General features: G+C 38.3%; 1 protein-coding gene and 1 long non-coding RNA gene across 2 annotated transcripts in view; one reads left to right on the plus strand and one right to left on the minus strand.

The window, feature by feature from the left end:
* The first annotated feature begins 1 nt into the window (after nucleotide 1).
* Nucleotides 2-13,719, plus strand: LOC122454446. The gene is made up of 3 exons (XR_006273411.1): nucleotides 2-61; nucleotides 10,123-10,307; nucleotides 12,665-13,719. It is a non-coding gene; the product is annotated as an uncharacterized LOC122454446 (long non-coding RNA).
* Nucleotides 13,720-15,171: 1,452 nt separating this feature from the next.
* The window catches only part of SLC30A5 (solute carrier family 30 member 5), a 31,819-nt gene continuing 25,584 nt past the window's right edge, over nucleotides 15,172-21,406 (minus strand). The window contains exons 13-16 of the mRNA XM_043488774.1: nucleotides 18,993-19,200; nucleotides 17,991-18,217; nucleotides 16,899-17,027; nucleotides 15,172-16,293 (exon numbers count right to left, since the gene is read on the minus strand). Coding sequence (XP_043344709.1) covers nucleotides 16,123-16,293; nucleotides 16,899-17,027; nucleotides 17,991-18,217; nucleotides 18,993-19,200 — 735 coding nt within the window. The 3' untranslated portion in view covers nucleotides 15,172-16,122. The remainder of the gene's footprint in view (nucleotides 16,294-16,898; nucleotides 17,028-17,990; nucleotides 18,218-18,992; nucleotides 19,201-21,406) is intronic.

Genomic DNA, 21,406 nt, shown 5'->3' on the forward strand with positions numbered 1-21,406 from the left:
TCGGGCAGCGGCTGTAGCCACCTGGAGAGGGATGTGGCGCCTTCACCGCCCACCTGAGGAGGTGAGAGTGTTAACCACCGTAGTTGGCCTCGGGCCCTTGGAAAAGAGATGGTGGGGCCGCTGGTTTGCCGTGAGAGGCGGTTATGGTTTTAGTCCTGCTTGTTGTTAAACAAACTCTCCTCTTCTGCAGTGGCATGTAGCAGGAAAGGCTTTTATATACGCGTTCTTTCGTTTGATCATCCCAACAGCTCTCTGAGGTGGAGGAACTGGAGCTCAGAGAGGCTTTGGGTGACTTTCTCTGGATCATAAGTTAGTAACACGGGACTAAACATAGATTTCTTTAGATCCATGATGTTTCCACAACACTAATAGTCTTTTAAGAATATTGCCAGCCTCTTAACCTGCCAGACTATTTCTATCAGATTGCCAAAGCCAATTTTTTGATTTGCAAATAATGTTTTACTTTTTGATTTGAAAATAATTTCAAACAAAAAAGTTGCAAGCAAAAATATCGCAAGGAACACACACGTATGCCCTTTACCCAGATTCAAATATCCTTAACCTTTTGTCCCATTTGCTTTCTCATTAATCTCTTTCTTATGTATGTAACTACCCATCTATGTATCAGTTCATTTCAGTCACTCAGTCGTGTCTGAATCTTTGCGACCCCATGGACTACAGCATGCCAGGCCTCCCTGTCCATCACCGGCTCCTGGAGTTTACCCAAACTCATGTCCATTGAGTTGGTGATGCCATCCAACCATCTCATCCTCTGTCATCTCCTTCTGCTCCTGCCCTCAATCTTTCTCAGCATCAGGGTATTTTCAAATGAGTCAACTCTTCACATCAGGTGGCCAAATGTTGGAGTTTCAGCTTCAACATAAGTCCTTCCAATGAACATCCAGGACAGATCTCCTTTAGGATGGACTGGTTGGATCTCCTTGCAGTCCAAGGGACTCTCAAGAGTCTTCTCCAACACCACAGTTCAAGAGCATCAATTCTTCGGCGCTCAGCTTTCTTTATAGTCCAACTCTCACATCCATACATGACTACTGGAAAAACCATAGCCTTGACTAGATGAACCTTTGCTGACAAAGTAATGTCTCTGCTTTTTAATGTGCTGTCTAGGTTGGTCATAACTTTCCTTCCAAGGAGTAAGTGTCTTTTAATTTCATGGTTGCAGTCACCATCTGCAGTGATTTTTGAGCCCCAAAAATAAAGTCTGTCCCTCTTTCCACTGTTTCCTCATCTATTTGCCATGAAGTGATGGGACTGGATGCCATGGTCTTAGTTTTCTGAATGTTGAGTTTTTTTTTTTTCGAATGTTGAGTTTTAAGTCAACTTTTTCCCTCTCCTGTTTCACTTTCATCAAGAGGCTCTTTAGTTCTTCTCTTTCTGCCATAAGGGTGGTCTCATCTGCATATCTGAGGCTATTGATATTTCTCCTTATGTATAACTGTATATAACTTTTTTTTCCTGAAATACTTGAGGGTAAGTTACAATTATCATGGCCCTTTATCCCCCAGTTCTTAAGTGTGTGTTTCGTAACAGTTATCAACTTCATACATTTACTTTATCACAACATTGTATTCAACCTAGTTTGTATTCCAGTTTTGTCAGTTGGCCTAATAATGTCCTTTCCAGCATTTTCTTTTCTCCAGTACAGGACCCCACTAGGGCAATGTTGGATGTAGTCTCCCTTAGTCCAGAACAATTCCTGTACTTTTTCTTTTTCTTCTATAACACTGATGGTTTTGAAGAATACAGTACTCCCTGCCACTTTTTAGAAAAGAGAACTTTCTTATTTTTGTGTTTGTATAATTGTTCCTTCTGATTTGTATTCTTGGCGGTTAAGCCACGTAGGTGACATCATGTTCTTCTCAGGGAATCAGCTCTGCAGACATACAGTGTTCACCTGTTCCCCATAAGTGAGATTAATTTTGATCACATGGTTACGCTTTTACCTCCTTTCTCCACTGTATTTAGTTGTTTGTTTCTTACAACTAATAAAGTGTCTATGGTAAGACACTTTAGAACCATGCTTTTCATCAGATTTCCCCCTGGGTTTCACCTCCTCGAGCAGCGGCACTTGCTTAGGAAATGTTGTCATTGTTATTGCAGTGCCATGGGCTCTATCCAACTAGCTGAAGCTGATTTTTTTTTTTTTTTAATTTTTTTATTAGTTGGAGGCTAATTACTTCACAACATTTCAGTGGGTTTTGTCATACATTGATATGAATCAGCCATAGAGTTACACGTATTCCCCATCCCGATCCCCCCTCCCACCTCCCTCTCCACCCGATTCCTCTGGGTCTTCCCAGTGTACCAGGCCCGAGCACTTGTCTCATGTATCCCACCTGGGCTGGTGATCTGTTTCACCATAGATAGTATACATGCTGTTCTTTTGAAACATCCCACCCTCACCTTCTCCCACAGAGTTCAAAAGTCTGTTCTGTATTTCTGTGTCTCTTTTTCTGTTTTGCATATAGGGTTATCGTTACCATCTTTCTAAATTCCATATATATGTGTTAGTATGCTGTAATGTTCTTTATCTTTCTGTGAAGCTGATTTAAAAAAAAAAAAAAAACACAGCATACACTTTGAATGATCCTAGGATGTCAGGCCTTTAGCAGACCTAAGTGACAACCCTTTTGTGACCATTGCACAGTGGAACTTCTTTTAACACAGTAGTTCTTAACTGGTGAACATTTTGTCCTGGGGTGGGAGAGGCTGCGGCGAGGGGGAGATTTGACATTTCTGATTGTCACAACTGGGAAGGTGCTTACTGCCATCTAGTAGGTGAAGATCAGAGAGGTTTCTAAACATCCTACAATGTATAAAACAGTCTTACCCCCTAAACACACACACACACACACACACACACACACACACACACACAAATAATTATTCAGCCCCAAATGTCAGTTGGGTTTCCTTGGTGGCTCAAATCAGTAAAGAATCTGCCTGCAATGCAGGAGACCTGGCTTCGATCCCTGGGTTGGGAAGATCCTCTGGAGGAGGGCATGGCAACCCACTCCAGTATTTTTGCCTGGAGAATCCCCATGGACAAAGGAGCATGGCGGGCTGCAGTACCTGGGGTCGCAAAGAGTGGGACCCAACCAAGTGACTAAGCACAGCAAATGTACATAGTTTAGGAGTGCAGGCTTGAGAAATTTTGCAAATTGTGTTCATACTTTATGAGTCATTTCTGTTGAGAATGTTAATATCTGTTTTTAGGAGCTCTGTTTTTTTTTTTTTTTTAGCTGCATTGGTTGCAGCACTTGGGATCTTTGTTGCATCATGCAGGATCTTTTTCGGTGAACAGTCTTTCTAGTTGTGGCATTCAGGCTTATTTGCCCCAAGGCATGTGGGATCTTAGGTCTCTGACCAGCAATTGAACCCCTTTGCTGCAGGGCAGATTCTTGTCCACTGGATCACCAGAATGTTAACTTTTGATGCTTAATTAACACAAATTTCATGGATCATCTCCTTTCTTTATAACACTTAAAAACTTGATTTTTCTCCTGGGTGAACTACTCCATGTCCTCTTCCTTGGCCTGGTTTTTAGTGCCAGCCACATACCAGGCAGTGTTCTAGGTGCTAGGAAAACAGTTCTGAACAAAATGGATGAGATTCCTGCTCTCATTAAGTGTATATTCCAGGAGAGTGTATATTCTAGGAGAGAAACTAAGTAAATAAGTACAATAGGAAAAAATCAGATAGTACTAAGTGCAAGGCAGAGACTAAAAAGAAAGTGATTCAAATAGAGCCATTTGGTAGCTGGCTTAGACTTGGTGGGTCAGAGAGTCTGAGAAGTTGACATTTAAGCTGAGGCTTAAATGACAAGAAGGAAAACATTCCAGAGAGAGGAAATAGTCTGTGAAAACCAATGATAGTGTTGACCTAAAATAGACTGCCAGTTATTTCTCCAGCAAAAATGGGTTTATTCACAATCAACAAAGACTTGCAATTTGGGATCTGTAACCATGGCAAGCCATACAAGTTCCATGCCACTAGAGGACTCTTACAGAGAGGGGAAAAGGAAGTTGGAAGGGCAATAGTAAACAGAGTCCATTGAAGGAACTCAGAATTTGAAATATAGTGGCTTTTTATTGACTGCATTCTTGCCAGGAAAGAAGAGGAAGTCCCTGTTCTTCCTGTTGGGCCCTGCTATAGCTGGGCTTCCCAGGTGGCTCAGTGGTAAAGAATCTGCCTGCCAGTGTAGGAGACTCAGGTTCAGTCCCTGGGTCGGATGATCCCCTGGAGCAGGAAATGGCAACTCGCTCCAGTATTCTTGCCGGGAAAATTCCATGGACGGAGGAGCCTGGCCACAGACAGAGGAGTCCAGATGGTCACAAAAGAGTCGGACACGACTTAGCAGCTAAATAACAACAGTCACAGGGCGTGAAATGTCCCCTTTCTGACCTCCCGTTCTATTTTAATTGAGGTTTCTGTTTATTGATTTTTTTAAATAGGCATGAGCTTGTCATGTTAAGAAAAGCCCATATGGCTAGAGCATGGGGGGAGGTAGGAGTAGAGATGAGATTGAAGAAATTGGAAAAGGTAAAATTATATAAGGCTTTGTTAAGCCAAGCTATGATAGGTACAGTGGAAGGCTTTGAGGGTTTTAAGCCAAGGTGTGGCATCATCTATCCTTTTGAAAGATAGTGAGAGATTGTGGAGAAATTACACAGTGTAGGTGGGGAAGAGGCCGAGAGGGAAGCAGGAGGAGGGGAAGAGAAGCAGGGGAGTCATTAAGAGGCTACTGGAGGAGGCCAGATAAAAGATGATGACTTTGATGGTACTAGTAGTGCTAGACAGAGAGAGATTCTGGATATATTTTGGAGGTAGACTTGCTGAGTCTTGATTGTTTACATGCTTGGAGTGAAGGAAAAGGAATCAAGAATGACGCTTAGGTTTTGACTTGAGTAAATGAAACAGAAGACTAAGAGATGAACATTTTTTAGGGAGTAGCAGGTTTTGGGTAGGAGATCAAGAATTCTGCTACATTTGGAATGCCTAGAGATATACAAGAGAAGTCTATTAGGCAAAGGTCAGGGTGGGAGCTAAAGCCTCTTTTCCTGTAGATAGTATTATAACTATGATGCAGGTGAGATCATCTAGAGAATGTAAAGCAGAGTTGATGCCCAGGAGCAAGCCCTAGGGCCCTCCATTTTAAAGACTGAACAGAGAGGGGGATCCCTTCTCTGTCAGAAAGTTAGGAAGATTGGGGAAGAATACCAAACAGGTAGGACACCAAATAGTGGTTTCTCGTAAAAGAGAAGGTGGTGTTTCACAGAGGGAGTAGTGGTTTAACATAGCAGATTGAATATACATATTTCTTCCTGAAGGCAATAAAGGGATTTTTTTCTTTAAATGCATAAACTTTCAAAGATGGATGAGGAAACAATAATGAAATCATTTTGGAAGCAGGAAACACTCTGAAGAGTGATAATGGAAGTACCAGACCAAGGAAGTCTGAATCTAGGCTGGCAATGGAGATTAAAGTAGCAAATTGATCCATACTGTGGATTCCAGCTAGTCCTGGGAATTGGAGGCACCGGGAATCTATGAAACTGGTGACATAGGTAGAGTTGAGAGCAGGACTGCTTGATAACCTCCTGCATTTGGGAGCATGGTTAGAGTGAAACATCTTCTTGGTCCTGGCAGATGATTAGAGGCTGAACTAATGGAACTTGGGATTTCAGACTCCAGGCAAGTTGAAAGGGGATGAAGTGAAATTCTTCATCCCAATTAGTGAGACCCCCTGCTCCCTCTTCCACTTAGTCCCCTAAATGCAGGCAGCTGGACTTATGCCCTCCTAAGTGAGATCAAGGTGTGCCTCTCTGAGAAGTGAAGAGCCTGAAAGAGAAGTCTTAAAAATACAGGTTAGGAAGGATGATCAATGAAATGGATGGGACATGTTTAAAGTGATACTGTTTGACCTACTTGTATGCTGACAAAGGGTTTCTAATCAATATATTAATTTCTTACTCCTAACTATTAACAGCTGATCAAGGAGCACTGGACAGTCAAGGAAATCCTCCAACTTGAAAGAGACCTAACAAGAAAACATAAAAAGAAACTCCTAGAACTTTCCTGGTGGTCTAGTAGCTAAGACTTCACACTCCCAGTGCAGGGAGCCTGGGTTCCATTCCTGGTCAGGGAACTAGATCCTGTGTGCCTCGACTAAGACCTGGCACAGGCAAATAAACATTTTTTAAAAAAAGAACTCCCAAGTGGACAGACAATTCAAGGATAAGAAAGCTAAAAAATAAGTATAAAAGTTATTTATATAATCAGAGAAAGAAAAAATAATAATGCACCCACAAACAAGTTTTAGAAAGAACTCTAGGGAATTAAAAATATGATAACAAACATTAAAAATGCAATAGCAGGTTTGTAAGAGAAAGTCAAGAAAATTTCCCCCAGAAAGGGCAAAAAGACAAAGAGATAAACTATAGCAAATATAAGAAATCTATTTATATAAGAAATTCATTCCATAAGATCTGACATACAACAGATGGAGGAGTTCTAGAAAAAAAAGACAAAAGAAAATGCAAGGAGGAGATTATTAAAGAGATAATACAAGAAAACCTCTCAGGACTAAAGGACATAAGTTTCATGGATCCATGTCTGAGAGTTGCATAATCAGTGAACAGAAGCTTCATCTCATGGCATACTGTGCTGGCATATGACATTTAAAATAAAGCGGAGACCCTTAAGGAAACAAAATCGGATAGCATACAAAGGATCTAGAATCAGAATGGAATGAGGCTTTCAATAACAATGTTGAAAGCTACAAGATTTTGTAGGAAAATGATTTTCAATCCATAATTCTGTACCCAGTCAGACCATTAAACAGTCATAAAGTAGAATAAAGACATTTTTAAATTGGCAAAGTCTAAAAATTACTTTCCACCTGTGCGTTTGTAGAAAGTTATTGGAGTGTGTAGTCTGCTAACAAGGATGAAAATTTTAAAAGGGGAAGGAGACTTCTCTGGTGGTCCAGTGGTCAGGACTCTGCACTTCTCCTGCTCAGGCGTGGGTTAGTTCCCCGGTCCCTGGTTAAGAGTTGGACTGTGAAGAAAGCTGAGCGCCGAAAAATTGATGCTTTTGAACTGTGGTGTTGGAGAAGACTCTTGAGAGTCCCTTGGACTGCAAGGAGATTCAACCAGTCCATCCTGAAGGAGATCAGTCCTGGGTGTTCATTGAAAGGACTGATGCTGAAGCTGAAACTCCAGTACTTTGGCCACCTCATGCGAAGAGTTGACTCATTGAAAAAGACCCTGATGCTGGGAGGGATTGGGGGCAGGAGGAGAAGGGGACGACAGAGGATGAGATGGCTGGATGGCATCACTGACTCGATGGACATGAGTTTGAGTAAACTCCGGGAGCTGGTGATGGACAGGGAGGCCTGGCATGCTGCAATTCACGGGGTCGCAAAGAGTCGGACACGACTGAGCGACTGAACTGAACTGAACTGTCCCTGGTTGGGGAACTAAGAGCCTGCATGGTGTGGCAAGGCCAGAATAAGAGAGGAAGGTGTGGGATCAAACAAGACAAGACAAAACAAAACAAAACAGTAGTTCCACCATAGGACAAAGGCAAAAAGAATTCCCAAGACTTTAGGTAATCCTCAGCTGACTCTTTTTAGTAGGCCTGGAGAGCAGTCAGTGTACCTTTGAATAGAATGACAAGGATGATGGTGGGTGGGACATCTCCAAGCAAAAAATTAAATCAATACCTTACTTGAAGTATTTGAATATACTGAGGAGAGATTTACACTTCTGGTGGAATTGGAGATGAATGAGTAATAGGTACAGAAAAACTAGGGAAATGAAAATAAATAAGGCACTATTAAATCTGTAACAAGCTAGTTTAAAGAAAAATTGGAAATGTAATTATAATATGGGACTTAAGGCAGATTGGTAAATCATATGGTCATAAAATAATTAAAACACTGAAGATCGATTTAACCCCAAATTATGGTTCACCTCTATTGGGAGGCTGGGGAGGGGAGTGTTATGTGTGAGCATGTGTGCGTGCTGATCGTATAAAAGAGCTGAACCCTCGTCTTCTGTTGTTAGAAGTGGATGATTTTTAAAACTGGTAAAAAACTATGAAAAATAACAATATAAGTAAATTATTGAGAATTATGACTGTAAATAGCAAATCACACAGTTACAATAATAGAAAATGGTTTTTTTTAGAGAGCAGGAATGGTAGACAGGGGTGTAATGATTTTATCAGTTTTAAAGAACTATTTGACTTTTTAAAACAATACACTGTGTAACTGAAAAAAAAATTAAGGTTAGAGTGGTTGATGTATTGACTGGAAATCAGGGACGTTCACAATAGAATGTTGATGGAAACAGGAGTTGAAAAAGACAACAGTGTGGGGAATCCCTGGCAGTCCAGTAGTTAGGACTCTGCACTGTTACTGCTGAGCGCTGGGGTTCAATCCCTCATCAGGGGACTAAGATCCCACGAGCTATGTGGCCAAAAAAAAAAAAAGAAAAAAAAGACAGTACACAGAAAAACACCATAAAATAATTTCTTCAGTTGTATATTGACCATAGATTTGTAAAGCTGATGTATACTTTAACCCCTTGCCATTGTCCCTTACATTTGTTTTTTTTAGGTTTTGGATACTATGTTTAATAGTCACGGAGGTTATCCAATAAAGAGTTGGTCCACCTCCACAAAGGAAAATATATTAAAAGGTTCTTGGGTATCCTTCAGGAATATTCTATGCACATATAAGAGTACATAGGTTTTGGGGGAAATCTTAGCTCTCTGACCAGAGATTGGACCTGTGCCCCATGCAGGGAAGCACAGAATCCTAACCACCCAGACCATCAGGTAAGTCCCATGTAAAAGCACATAGATTTTAAAGCTGCAAGATACTTCTGCTCCTACTTCTACCCCACAGTGGATGTGTGGGTGTGTGGGCATGGGGAACACAAAAATTGGTTTACAGAAGTAAGGGTGTTAATGAATTAGTACTTGAGAAGGAAGTGAAAAACTTGTTTTTGCTTTATTTAGAATATATTTTGTTATATTTAGAATATGGTCTGTATATATTTCTTGAATTGGCCTCATGCAAAAACACCTTACTGTTGAAGCTCTATTTATTGTGATGAAATAGTGTTTACATTTTAAGACTGGGGAAGAAAACTTTGATATAAAAGTCTCCTTCCCTGTTTGTCTGGGTCTCTCCCTTCCCTCCCTGCCTGTTTGGGTCTCCCCCTTCCCTTCCTAATATCCATTGTTCATCTGCATTACACATTAACTAGATCTTCTTAAATATAGAAGTGTCTGCTCAACTGTGAAGATCAATTTTGTTCTTTCTTCTGATGCTAGCAATGTACCTTCAAAAAGGAACAGCATTCTTTCCCAACTCTGTAGGGGGTCACGGTGACTTGCTGTTCACTTTGACTAGTTGTTCAGTTTGTATGTGTGTGTACCTAGTCACTCAGTCGTGTCCGACTCTGTGTGACCCCATGGTCTGTGGCCCATGAGGCTACAAACAAAAGTAATACATTTGTTTTTTCCTACAGACATTACTCTGGGAATAAGTTATGCCCTGTGTGGTGGTTTAGTTGCTAAGTTGTGTCTATCTCTTGCAACCCTGTGGACTGTAGCCCGCCAGGCCCCTATGTCCATGGGATTTTCCAGGCAGGAATACTGGAGTGGGTTGCCATTTCCTTCTTCAGGGCATCTTCCTGACCCAGGAATCAAACCCAGGTCTCCTGCATTGCAGGCAGATTCTTTACCAACTAGGCTACAAGGGAAGCTGGCAAAGTTAGGTGAAGTATTTTACAACTAAATGTCTCACACATTTGAGAAATCTTCTATTGTAAAGTCTAACTTCACACCTCATAGGATCTTCAGTTTGTTGGGTTAAGTAGTGATCAGGAGATGGACTTCCCTCATACCTCAGTTAGTGAAGAATCCTCCTGCAATGCAGGAGACCCTGGTTGGATTCCTGGGTCAGCAAGATCCCCTGGAGAAGGGAAAGGCTACCCACTCCAGTATTCTGGCCTGGAGAATTCCATGGACTGTATGGGGTTGCAAAAAATTGGACATGACTGAGCGACTTTCACTTTCACTTTCAAGGAGATGGAGAGAAATAAAAGGGAGTGAAGAAGAAAGACAAGTAGTAAAAGAAGTCCAAGAAAAAACGGATGGAGAATGAGAGGACTGTCTACTCGTCCTGGAAACTGAAGAAAGGATTCTCTTCTGCAAACCACTCCTGCTGTATCGGTCCTTATTCTGTTTGCACAGTAATTAGTCTTTGCACAGTGAGTAGTCTTTCTAGAAGGCTGAGTAGCCTTAGACTCTTAAGACTGGGGCTGAGTAACATGGGGTACAGTACAGAGCGAAATTAAAGCACAATTTAATAGTCTTTTATCGGTGCCCAGCTATACTTTACAATGGCTGTTTGATGGGGTCAGAGGTGGGAGTAGGTGAAAGCTGCTGCTGATCACCCCAGAACTCATTGGTGTTCCTAGCGGATGAACCTGAAGCTCAGAGTTTAAGCAGATTTAATTTTTTACATAGCCAAGATATGGACAAGTCAAACTTCAAAATCATAATGAAGTGCACTGATCTTCCCTGATTATTGAAAATGTATGCCCCCTCCTCCATAACGGTTTTTGCAATCTTCCAAGAGGAAGGGTTCTCTTCCTCCTCTGAACTCGGGGCAGTGTTACACTTACCTTTCTTTCAGCATGTTATCTCTTTCATTCTTTTACATATTTTTATATTTTTAGTAACTGTTTTGTTCCTATGAGGGCAGAGACTGTATTAGACTTCTTTGTATCATGCACCCTGCTTTGTACACTTTAGGCTCTTAATGCATCTGTTGCCTTTAACAAAAATGGTTCCTGTAGATGAATTTAGGACTATTGCCCTGATTGCACAGGACTGCAAGGGCTCGATCACCTTATATTCGCTGGATCCAAACCCTATCATTTTAGGTCAGAGATTAAGTGACAGACACTTAGATCACAGCTATGGGCAAAGTCTGATTCCCAGGCCTGCCAGTGTCCAGCCCACAATCTGTTTGCAGTCTCTCATATTAGGCATTCCTATCCTGCTCCTGTGAAAAATCAAGGCAACCAACAGTGGAAAACCCTTCTTGAAATAAGGCATGAGTATGCTGCTGCTAAGTCACTGTAATTTAGCTGATGCTTTTTACAGGGCTTGAGATGAACGCCTGTATGATTACCTTACCCTGGAGGAGGGCATGGCAACCCACTCCAGTATTCTTGCCTGGAGAATCCCATGGACAGAGCAGCCTGGTGGGCTACGGTCCATGGGGTTGAAGAGTCAGACATGACTGAAGTGACTTATCATGCATGCATGCGTGATAACCTAACAGATCTGTGGTTAACTGTTACCTGGTTTGCAGATAATCCTCAATGCTCTGCTCCTAACCTTCCGAATCACAGGACTGCTAACCACACACCCACACCCATACCCACACGCCGTTGACTGTGCAAAAGGGAACCCCTAATGGGTTTATACACTCTACTCCAGAGGAAATTAATCCCCTTGCCTTCTGTCTCCAACCCCATTGGTCCTTTCGATCTATCAAATGCCACCTCCTTTGTGAAGACTCACCCTTGTCCCTTCAGGTAAAAGTAACTTCCATTTTCTGAACTTTGCCACTCCCTTGTGGCACAGAATCTCTCTAAATCTTGAATTACAGTTATGTACACCGTATCTTCCTTAATGTAACAAGCACAGTGAAGGCAGAGTTTGTGTCTGATGTATTTATCTTAAACAGCAAGCTTATGAATAAGAGGCAATGGACATGCTGTTTAGCCACCTGAATCTCTCATTTGGGCTTTGGCAAAGGCCTTCTCACTGTTCCCTGGATTCCACTCTGGTTTTCCTGTCCTGATCCTTTTGAAACTAATCAGCCCCTTACTCAAAGCCCTCCACAGATTTTCCATGTCCTCACTACACCGTCTGCCTAATTTTGCTGTTATCACAGTGGCCTTCTTGCTTCTATCGTGCTAACCACCACCTGCCTCAAATGCCTTGCATTTTATGTTTTCAGGGTAGAATAGTGGCTATTAATAGAATACAGTTTAGGATACTAATATTGTTTGCTTCCTTATTCAAATCTGGTTCTGTTTCCCCCCATGGAGATCCTCTTTGGCTATTCTCTAGCACCTCTCTTAAGAGTGAAACCAGACTGCCTGGTTTGAAAAGTTGGCTTTACAACTTATTAGGTGTATGATTTGAGGCAATTAACCTTTTCCCCCCCTCAGTTTCCTCATCAGTAAAATGCGGATAATAATTATACATATTGATTGCTTAGAATAGTGCCCACGTAGTACATAAGGGTTCAGTAAGTTATTGCTCTTCCTCATAGTGCTTATCACAAACGGGCATTTTTATGTATTGGTCTGTCTTCTACATTTCGAAGTAAGCTCCTCTAGGGCAGGACTGTTTTATTGGTGATTTTACCCCTAGCTGCTAAAGCAGTGTCTTGCTATAAAGAACTTCAGTGAGTTTTGTGAAGAATGAATGGATTTATTCAATGTTTAAAAAACCATAAATAAACTACTGAATTGTATTATTTCTTAAACGGGCTTTCCGTAACGGTGTGAATATTGACAAATCTACGTACTGTACTTTGTTTCAGGGGAAACCTCCTTGGCCTTTATATTCAAGAGGAACATAGCCACCAAGAGGAACAGTGTATCTGGAAAAAAAACTAGTCCATTATACTGTGTTACTGAACTAGATCAGTTAAAGCTAACTTATTATACGATAACACCAGAGTACTAAGAGAAAAAATGGATAATTGTGTGCCTACCATATGGTTGCTTTGAGTAATTACTAGCAAATTAGTAATATAAAAGCACTTGAAAAAAATGCAGTAACACAGAAGTTAAATTATAACTAAGATTTTGACTACTGTATATACCTGTGTAACCACCACTGTGCTCTAGGTATAGAACACTTCCACCAATCTAAAAAGATCTCCCTGACCTTTTGGAACAGCTCCCTGTCTTCCCAAGGCGACCATGTGGCAGGCATAGTAACTCTCTGAAAGATGTCCTTGTCCGCATGCCCACAACCTGTAAATATGAACATACCTGTGACTGTTACATAGCAAAAGGGACTTTGAGATAGGAGATCATTTTGATTACCTGGGTGGGCCCAATGTAACCACAAGAGTCCTTAAAAATAGAAGAGGAAGACAGAAGAGTGGGTCAGAGAAAGATGCTACAGTGAAAAAAGAGGCAGGAGAGATCTGAAGTGTAAGCAGCACATGACCTACTCTTGCTGGCTTTGAGGATGGAGGAAGGGGGTGGGCAAAAAATATAGGTGGTCTCTAGAATCTGGGAACACCAGCAGATAAACAGAGACCTCAATCACAACCACAGGAGTTCAGCCAGCAACTTGAAATGAACAAGGTAATGGATTCTGAGAGCCTCCAGAAAGAAATGCAGCCTGCTGGCAACTTGATTTTAGCCCAGTAGGTCCCATCCTCAGCTTCTGACTGCGGAAGTGTAAGATAAGTTTGTGTTAAGTCATCTTGTTTTTGGACTTTATATGCGTGGAACCATATAGACCTCTTTTGTGCTGTGCTTAGTCACCCAGTTGTGTCTGACTCTTTGCGACCCCAAGGACTGTAGCCCACCAGGCTGCTCTATCCCTGGGGATTCTCCAGGCAAGAATACTGGAGTGGGCGGCCCCGCCCTCCTCCCGGGGCTCTTCCCAACCCAGGGATCGAACCCAGGTCTCCTGCACTATAGGTGGATTCTTTACCAGCTGAGCCACCAGGGAAACCCAGACCTCTTTTTTTTTTTTCCCCCACACCTCTTTTGTAGCTGCTTTCTTTCACTTATTATTTTTTTGGCTGAGCTCGGTGGCATGTAGGAATCTAAATTCCTGGACGAGGGATTGAACCCTCACCCCCTGCACTGAGAACACAGTCTCAACCACTGGACTTTCAGGGAAGTCCCTCACTTATGTTTTTGAGATTCACCTATATTGTTTATAACAGTAATTAAAAAAACTGCTGAGTAGTAGTCCATTGTAAATATACCATAATTACTTATTTACTGAGGATGGACATTTAGATTCTTTTAGTTCCTGGCTCTCACCAACATGTACATTCTTGTTCCACTCTTTTTAGACATGTTTCCATTTCTCTTGGGTAAAGACCCAGGAGTGGAACTGCTGGGTCATAGGATGGATGTATGTTCAACATTAAAAGAAACTGTTGAACAGTTCTCCAAAGTGGCTGCATCATTTCATATTCCTACTAGTAGTGTCTGCGTTCCAGTTGCTCCATATCTGTGAATTTGAGCAGATTGTATTCTGATTTTATGTATGAGAAAAAAAAAACAAAAAAAACACCAGAGGCTGATTTGCCTAAAGTCATATCTTCATGCTGCCTTCTCTCTCATCTTGATAGTTGTCAATCACATTGGCTTAATTATCTTGCTATTTTTATGCCTTCTAAGGGAGATGACAATTTTATTTTTAAAGGGAAATAATAATTTTAAAAAATGATGTAATATTTATTGTACCTATCTACTTAAATTTTTTTAATGTATAAAAATTACATTAAAACATCCATATGCAATTATTTTCCCACCATTCCAAAATTTTAATATGTATTGAAGATTCTGGACCAGAAAATGTGTAAAGAGAAGACAAGGAATATCAAAATAACTTATAACAAATTTCTAAAACCTCTCACATATTAAAATTTGTAAGACAAAAATATGATTTACAATATATGTTTGCCATTATGGTATAGATAAGAAAATAGTACCCATACTAAAATTAATTCATCCTACTCATCAAAATTCCTAGTATAAGAGTGAAAATATTCAGATGCTTATAAATAGGTATTCAAAAGTTTCTTTTGGACAACATTCTTTGGTGTTCATAGAACTGCATATATTGTTATGTATCTATTTATCATACAGTCTTTTCAGACTATACATTCAGTTTAAATTAGAAATGAAAAAATATAAATTAGATATTATTACAGAAAGTACTTATAGGGTATTTTGATTTCATAGTGCCCAAGGGTTTATGAACAAGATTTACTTATTAAACTTTAAAATAACCACCTAATTCTTTGATATTTCTTTTATATTGACATGTTTCAGAAATTTTTTTAAAAACTTACATTTTTAGGCAGAAAATTCAACTGAGTTGACAGTTATCTATAAGTCTCTCCACTGGCTCTTCCACAGTATATAGAGCTAAATGAAAAGATGAAACGCCTCGCATTGTTTGGATACCAGCTTAATAAGGAACTTGGAATGCCAGATGCATAACAAGAAATGGAATAGTCTACTTTAGAAGAAGACAAGTGAGTGAATAACATGGACACAACTTAGTCTAAGTTCTTTACCCTAATAAAGCAATTATTCATTTGCAAATATTACCAAAAGTAAAAAAAAATTTATTTTACAGAGTGGTTGACTTTTGTAATACATCAAAATCTGTCATGTTATCCTTCACTGTCCTCACTGCTGTCTCCTATCAGTGGTTGCGGTCTCTCCCAAATAATTTAGTTCACATTTAAAGTGGCAACAAGGTTTTACTTAATGGATTTAAGTTATAATTAGAAACCAGTTTTATATACAGAAAGTCCATAAATATAGATCTTTTATTCCTATTTTATCCTAGGGCTATGCAAAAAATTGACTAAATTTTTTTCATTTGGGTCTTTGTAATAAACATGTTACATACATTATTTACAGTGGAGATGCTTTCTGGCAGAAAGTAAACACACAGAAGTAATTTTGGTCTTCACTTGAATCCATCATTGTATGTTCATTTTTGAAGATGATGTGATGATAATACATCACATTCACTCAAATTATAAGTTTGCTGTTTTACACATAATTTCAACAATTATTTTACTTGTACAATTAATGCTTCATTCTGTATTTAAATTTCCTTTAGAAAGATTCCTTGATCCAACTGTAGGGAGCTTTAAAAATTTTTTCAAAAACAACAAAATGTTTCTGTACAATTATGTGCAATTTTCTTCCTTCTGGTGGTATTATAAATACCCGGCCTTTTAATCTTCATTGTTCATACCCCAGCGGTAATTCCCAAGTTATCTCACATGATGTAAGTACCATCTTTGTAGTATTTCATGGACTCCATTTGTTTTGTCATAGCCAGAACATCATGAAATCCAGTACTCAGGCCAGACATATGTTGAAAGTATGCTTCTTTTTCCACTTGAATCGTTAAATTGTTTACTCCAGCGTCTTTAAGTATTCCTGTAACCTGTTATAAAAATCCATATATTGAAAAGCATTTAGATTAATCCATTTAGTGCACATGGATTAAATAATGAGTATCACATTTTAAAAAATAGCCAGATAGTGATAAGTCCTTAAAGTAACATTTGTTATTTAGCTGGTCAAATATTACACAGGATCTGTTAGGAGGCCAGTAGCTCACTGAACTGACATTCAGAGGAGAAAAGGAAAACAGCTATTGTTTTCAATTTGGTAGGTCCAGAATAGGGAGACAGGAACAGTTTTCATCCTTATCGCTACTCTGCCAACTTTATTATTATTAACTTAGGACTATTTATAATAACTTATTTTTGACCATCTGTTGGTAATCAAGGTGGATTACAAATGAACTTTTTTTTACATTAACTTAAGCTTGTCCTCCACATAATAAAGGTTGACTTTATGTTTACTATTTTTGGATATAAAACAAATCTAAATGTAAAAAAGAAAGCTATCCCTGGACAGCTGTAAGGCTGTCCTTATCTTTAAAAAATTAAGTGACTATCGAGCTGTAGAACTTATAATGTGTACAATTTTACTTATGAATTACCTCAACTGAAATTATTTTAAAAACTTAAGATGATTGATTACCTGCTGTACTATTCTTTGTTCCAGCACATCAGATGTCACCTGTATATGAATTGTTCCTGCCACAATACTGGCAGAATGACGCCAAAAATGTGGGTCTCGGTATGATATTAATCCTTCAATTTTCTGTAGCTGTCAAATAAAAGGAGAGGTGATATAAATGGACTTGAAAGGCTAATTTACTGAACACAAAGCAGTCTTTCTGGTCCAGGAACCATTATTAAGCTGATTAAAAAAAAGAAAGAGCTTAGAATTTAGAACGGAATAGGAAGGACAACTACAAATAAAGGTGTCTACAATACTGACCTGGCAGTGATGCCAGCGAAGGAAGTTTGGAATAGGAAGTGAACAGGGTTACACAGGTGCCTTTATACACAATGGGTGCACACCTATTTTTACCTATATAACATGCACTTTACCTGTTTTAAACATCGGATACGTTTAATGAACTATGTGTTTTCCTTTATACTGATACAAACATTCAAGTATTATTTTATACTTGAGATAACACATTCAAAAGATAGCATTCATGTTCAACAATACAGGTTGGTTAAATTCAATGGGAAAAAATTTACAAAGCAGTACAAAACATTTTCTTGGCCATTTTTATTTTTAAAATATTTTTACTTAGAAAAATAACTCTTCAAAAGTATTTCCTTCCAGGTGGTGAAACTAACTATATATATTTTTTCTTTTTTATACTTTAAAACTTTCTGTAATGGACATATATTAGTTTTGAAGTAAAATACTTTTTTTAGTAGGACATAGTAAAAACTTTTTTTTAGTAGATACCAATTATGAGAAACTGACAAAACTTGACTAATTTTATTTATGAAACCAGTGTGGTTAAAATGTTATAACTTATATATTCAAGATGCCAACTGTTCATCAGCAGACCCTAATTACTTTAATATTAAATGGCAAACTACAAGTTGAAATATATTCTATTTTGTGTCTGGTTTTTATATGAATTGCCTGTCCATATTTTCAGTTCATTTTCTGTAAGACTGTCGTTTTCATTTTCATCTTGTTAGGCCAACTTAATTTCAAACACTATTTTAAAAGGAAGAACAGTAAGGAAATTATACACAGTACCTTTTCTAAGGCAATATGCAGCTCTTTTTCGTATTCTGGTGGCAGCCTCAGAAGTAGAACCTGACAGGCATCTTTAATCAGTGGGACAACACTGAGAAATATTAATACAGCAATAAAAAGAGAACAGAGGGGATCAGCAATGAACCATCCAAACTGCTCTATAAGAATGGTGGATACGATCACACCAATACTGCCGAGCGTGTCTGCCAAAACGTGTAGAAATACACCTACAAGTAAGATACATAAAATATTAAAAATTAAAGCACATTTAATTTAGTTTTTTATTCATTCTACAAATATCACAGGGTATCTATTATCCACCAGGCACTGTGCTAGGGGCTGGTACTTCCAAATGATTAAACCTCCTCACTTTCATCAAGGAATTCATGGCATAGAGGTGAAAGTAAAGATTTGGGCAACTATTAACAATGTGGTGAGTTTTACGATGGTGTAGTTTGCCTGGGAAGGATTCCTAGAAATCATACACGTGCCAACTTTTGACGTTACTCAAATTATTTATATTAAAATATCAGAATGGGGAATTCTCTGGCAGTCCAGAAGTTAGGACTCTGCACATTCACTGTCAAGGGCGCAGGTTCAATCACTTGTTGGGGAACTAAGATCCCATAAGCTGCACAGCACGTCCAAACAAATAAATATCAGAATAAATATCTCAACATAAATGATAAATACTTCCCCTGTATTTTTTTTTTACAATAAACATTTCCTAATTCTTTTACATGAAAGTGCATAATAACGCAGTTCCCCTTGCAACTAATATTTATTCAAGTGTTACTATGAAAGGGACTCTATAATTATAATAATTCATTAAAAAAAACTGACATTTATGAACATTTGTGGGCATTTTCTATAACAGATGATTTTAGATCTCCTAGCTACAGATTGGTTTTTTAAAATAAAATTGTACCAGAAGCCCAATTCTTAATACTGGATCACTCAGAACACAGTTGAAAGGTAGGACAGTTTCTGGCCAGGACTCACCCCTCATGTTGGCATTCATGCCTCTGCCTGCAGATCCGTGGCTGTGGCTGTGAGCATGCCCGTGGTCACCGTGTCCATGCACATGGTGTGAATGGCTGTGATCAGATGAGTGACAGCTTCCTTGAGAAGCTCCATGGCTATGGTTATGGGCATGGCTAAAGGCACAGATACCAATAAGGTTTACTATCAGCCCGCCAACTGAGACTGGCTAGCAAAAAAAAGGAAAGAAAACCTTTAAATTTGTAAAAAAAAAAAAAACAAATTTGTTATCTAAAACTTACTATACAGCTATATGTTTTTTTGGGTTATAGTTTTGAAAATATAGTAAAACCTCACTAAATTCAATAAGAAAAAATTTTAAACTGTGAATTTTAGAATATTTTAGAAGCAGCAGTTAAGTTTCAAATACCAAAGTGCTGACAAGTAAAAGGATTTAGGTTTGCTTTAATTAAATGATTAAGAATAAAAATGTACTTGATTCACAGTTTATGAATACGTAAATGATGCTAAAGTTTTGTCTTGTTTATTTAAATAAGAGTTTGAAAGTACTGCTTAACCAGAGCATGTATACACTGTACCTGAAATCTCATTTATATTACTAGGTAAATTTCAATACTTTAAAAGACAATGACTGTCATTTACTAACGAGTAGACTCCAAATAAACATAGTCTTATTGTGTCTTAACTATAATAAGATTTCCAAAAATAAAAAAAAGTGTAATGAAAAAGCATTTTTTCAAAAACAAAGTAAACAGGAGTATCTTGACTTAATGGTGCCACAATAACACCTCAAAGGATAAACAAAGTTACTTACCTTCATTACCACCTCTTACAAGGTGATTTGAAACAGTAGCTCATGGCACTATTTAAAATTTACATATATCTACAATTTCTCCTTTAGAGAAATCCATTTGTTTTATAAAAAGAACATATAAAAATAAGAGCACAAAAAAAAAAAATAAGAGCACAGATTATTTTAATTAATTTTCAAAGCTAGTAAGAGACTAGCTTTGTAGTCTGTAGTAAACATGTATAGAGTCTCACGACTCAGACCATCCATCTGTCAGATTTAAAAACTTCAGTCAGCTTTATTATCCTGAAGAGTGTTAATGAATTTTGAATGAAATAAAATACTGCTTGCAGAGACTTCATTAGACCACAAATACTCTACTCTGTTGAGAAATACTTCATTTTTCTGTATTTCATCAGAATGAAAAAAAATAACAAAGTGAAAGGCCCCTCTAATCTGCCCTCTAAGAGTTAGTCTCTCCTGAGAGGATGGTGTATATTCTATGCACAATACTAATATACATATATATATACCTTTTAAAAACCAGTAACAGGATCATATTCAATACTACTTTGTAATTTTTTTCACTTAGTACATACTGTTAATATTTTTCATGCCAGCATATATTGATATATTCTTCTTTTTAGTAGGTGTGTAGTATTCTATTGTATGCATGCCAAGTTTATTTAACTAGTCCTGTCACTGGTGAACACTGTGTTTTTTTTTCCCTACCATTGTACAATAAACAATGGTACAATGAATGGTGCACCCCTACACCCTTGTGTGAATATTTCTATAGCAAATATTAAAGGTCAAAGATATAAGCATTAAAAACCCAAAATATATATCCAAACTACAATTCAAAAACATTTAATATATGCTTCCATCAATAAGATTCTTAATTGTTTTTAGTCATTTAATGATTAATAGCTGACTATAAAAAAAGTATATATACATATATATAACTTAATCAGTTTGTGGTAGATCTGAAACCAACATAACATTATAATAAAAATTCCACTATATTACCAAAAAAAATCCCCACCAATTAATAGTTGGCTTCCTATTACAAGCCAGGTGCTAAAATTTAAGAGTTGATATACACAATTCAGGTCCTGAAAATACATCTTAATTGTGGAAGAATGACAAATTAAACAACAGCTTTAAGTCAACGTTGCTATAAGAAGACCGCACAGATACAATGGGAATATTCAGAAAGGGAAATCTAACATACTTTGAGGTGGGAAGAGAGGGATGAGGGGCAAGTATCCCACCAGAGGTGACATTAGAAGTACAGGCTAAAAGGGCAGAGTGTGGCAAAGGCATGAGAACTACAGGGAAAAGCATGTAAAGGTTAAGGGACACAGGGAGAGCATTAAAAGTTGCCATAGCGCTAATTTAGAGTAATAAAGTCTTTGCAAATTTCCTCAGGTACCTAAAAACACATCTTCAAACAAAAACATTCAATAAGACAGGAAACATTCTATGTTTTAGAATGTCATCTAATATTCTGACTACCAATGTACTGGAGAAAAGTATATCAATTAATTTCTAAGAGTCAGCAGTGTAAATGTAAATAGCAAGATAGGAAGTTATGTTAAGTTAAAAAATAAATAAATAAAAC

Source organism: Cervus canadensis, chromosome 16 (assembly GCF_019320065.1).
Source record: "Cervus canadensis isolate Bull #8, Minnesota chromosome 16, ASM1932006v1, whole genome shotgun sequence".
Taxonomy (NCBI): Eukaryota; Metazoa; Chordata; class Mammalia; order Artiodactyla; family Cervidae; genus Cervus; species Cervus canadensis.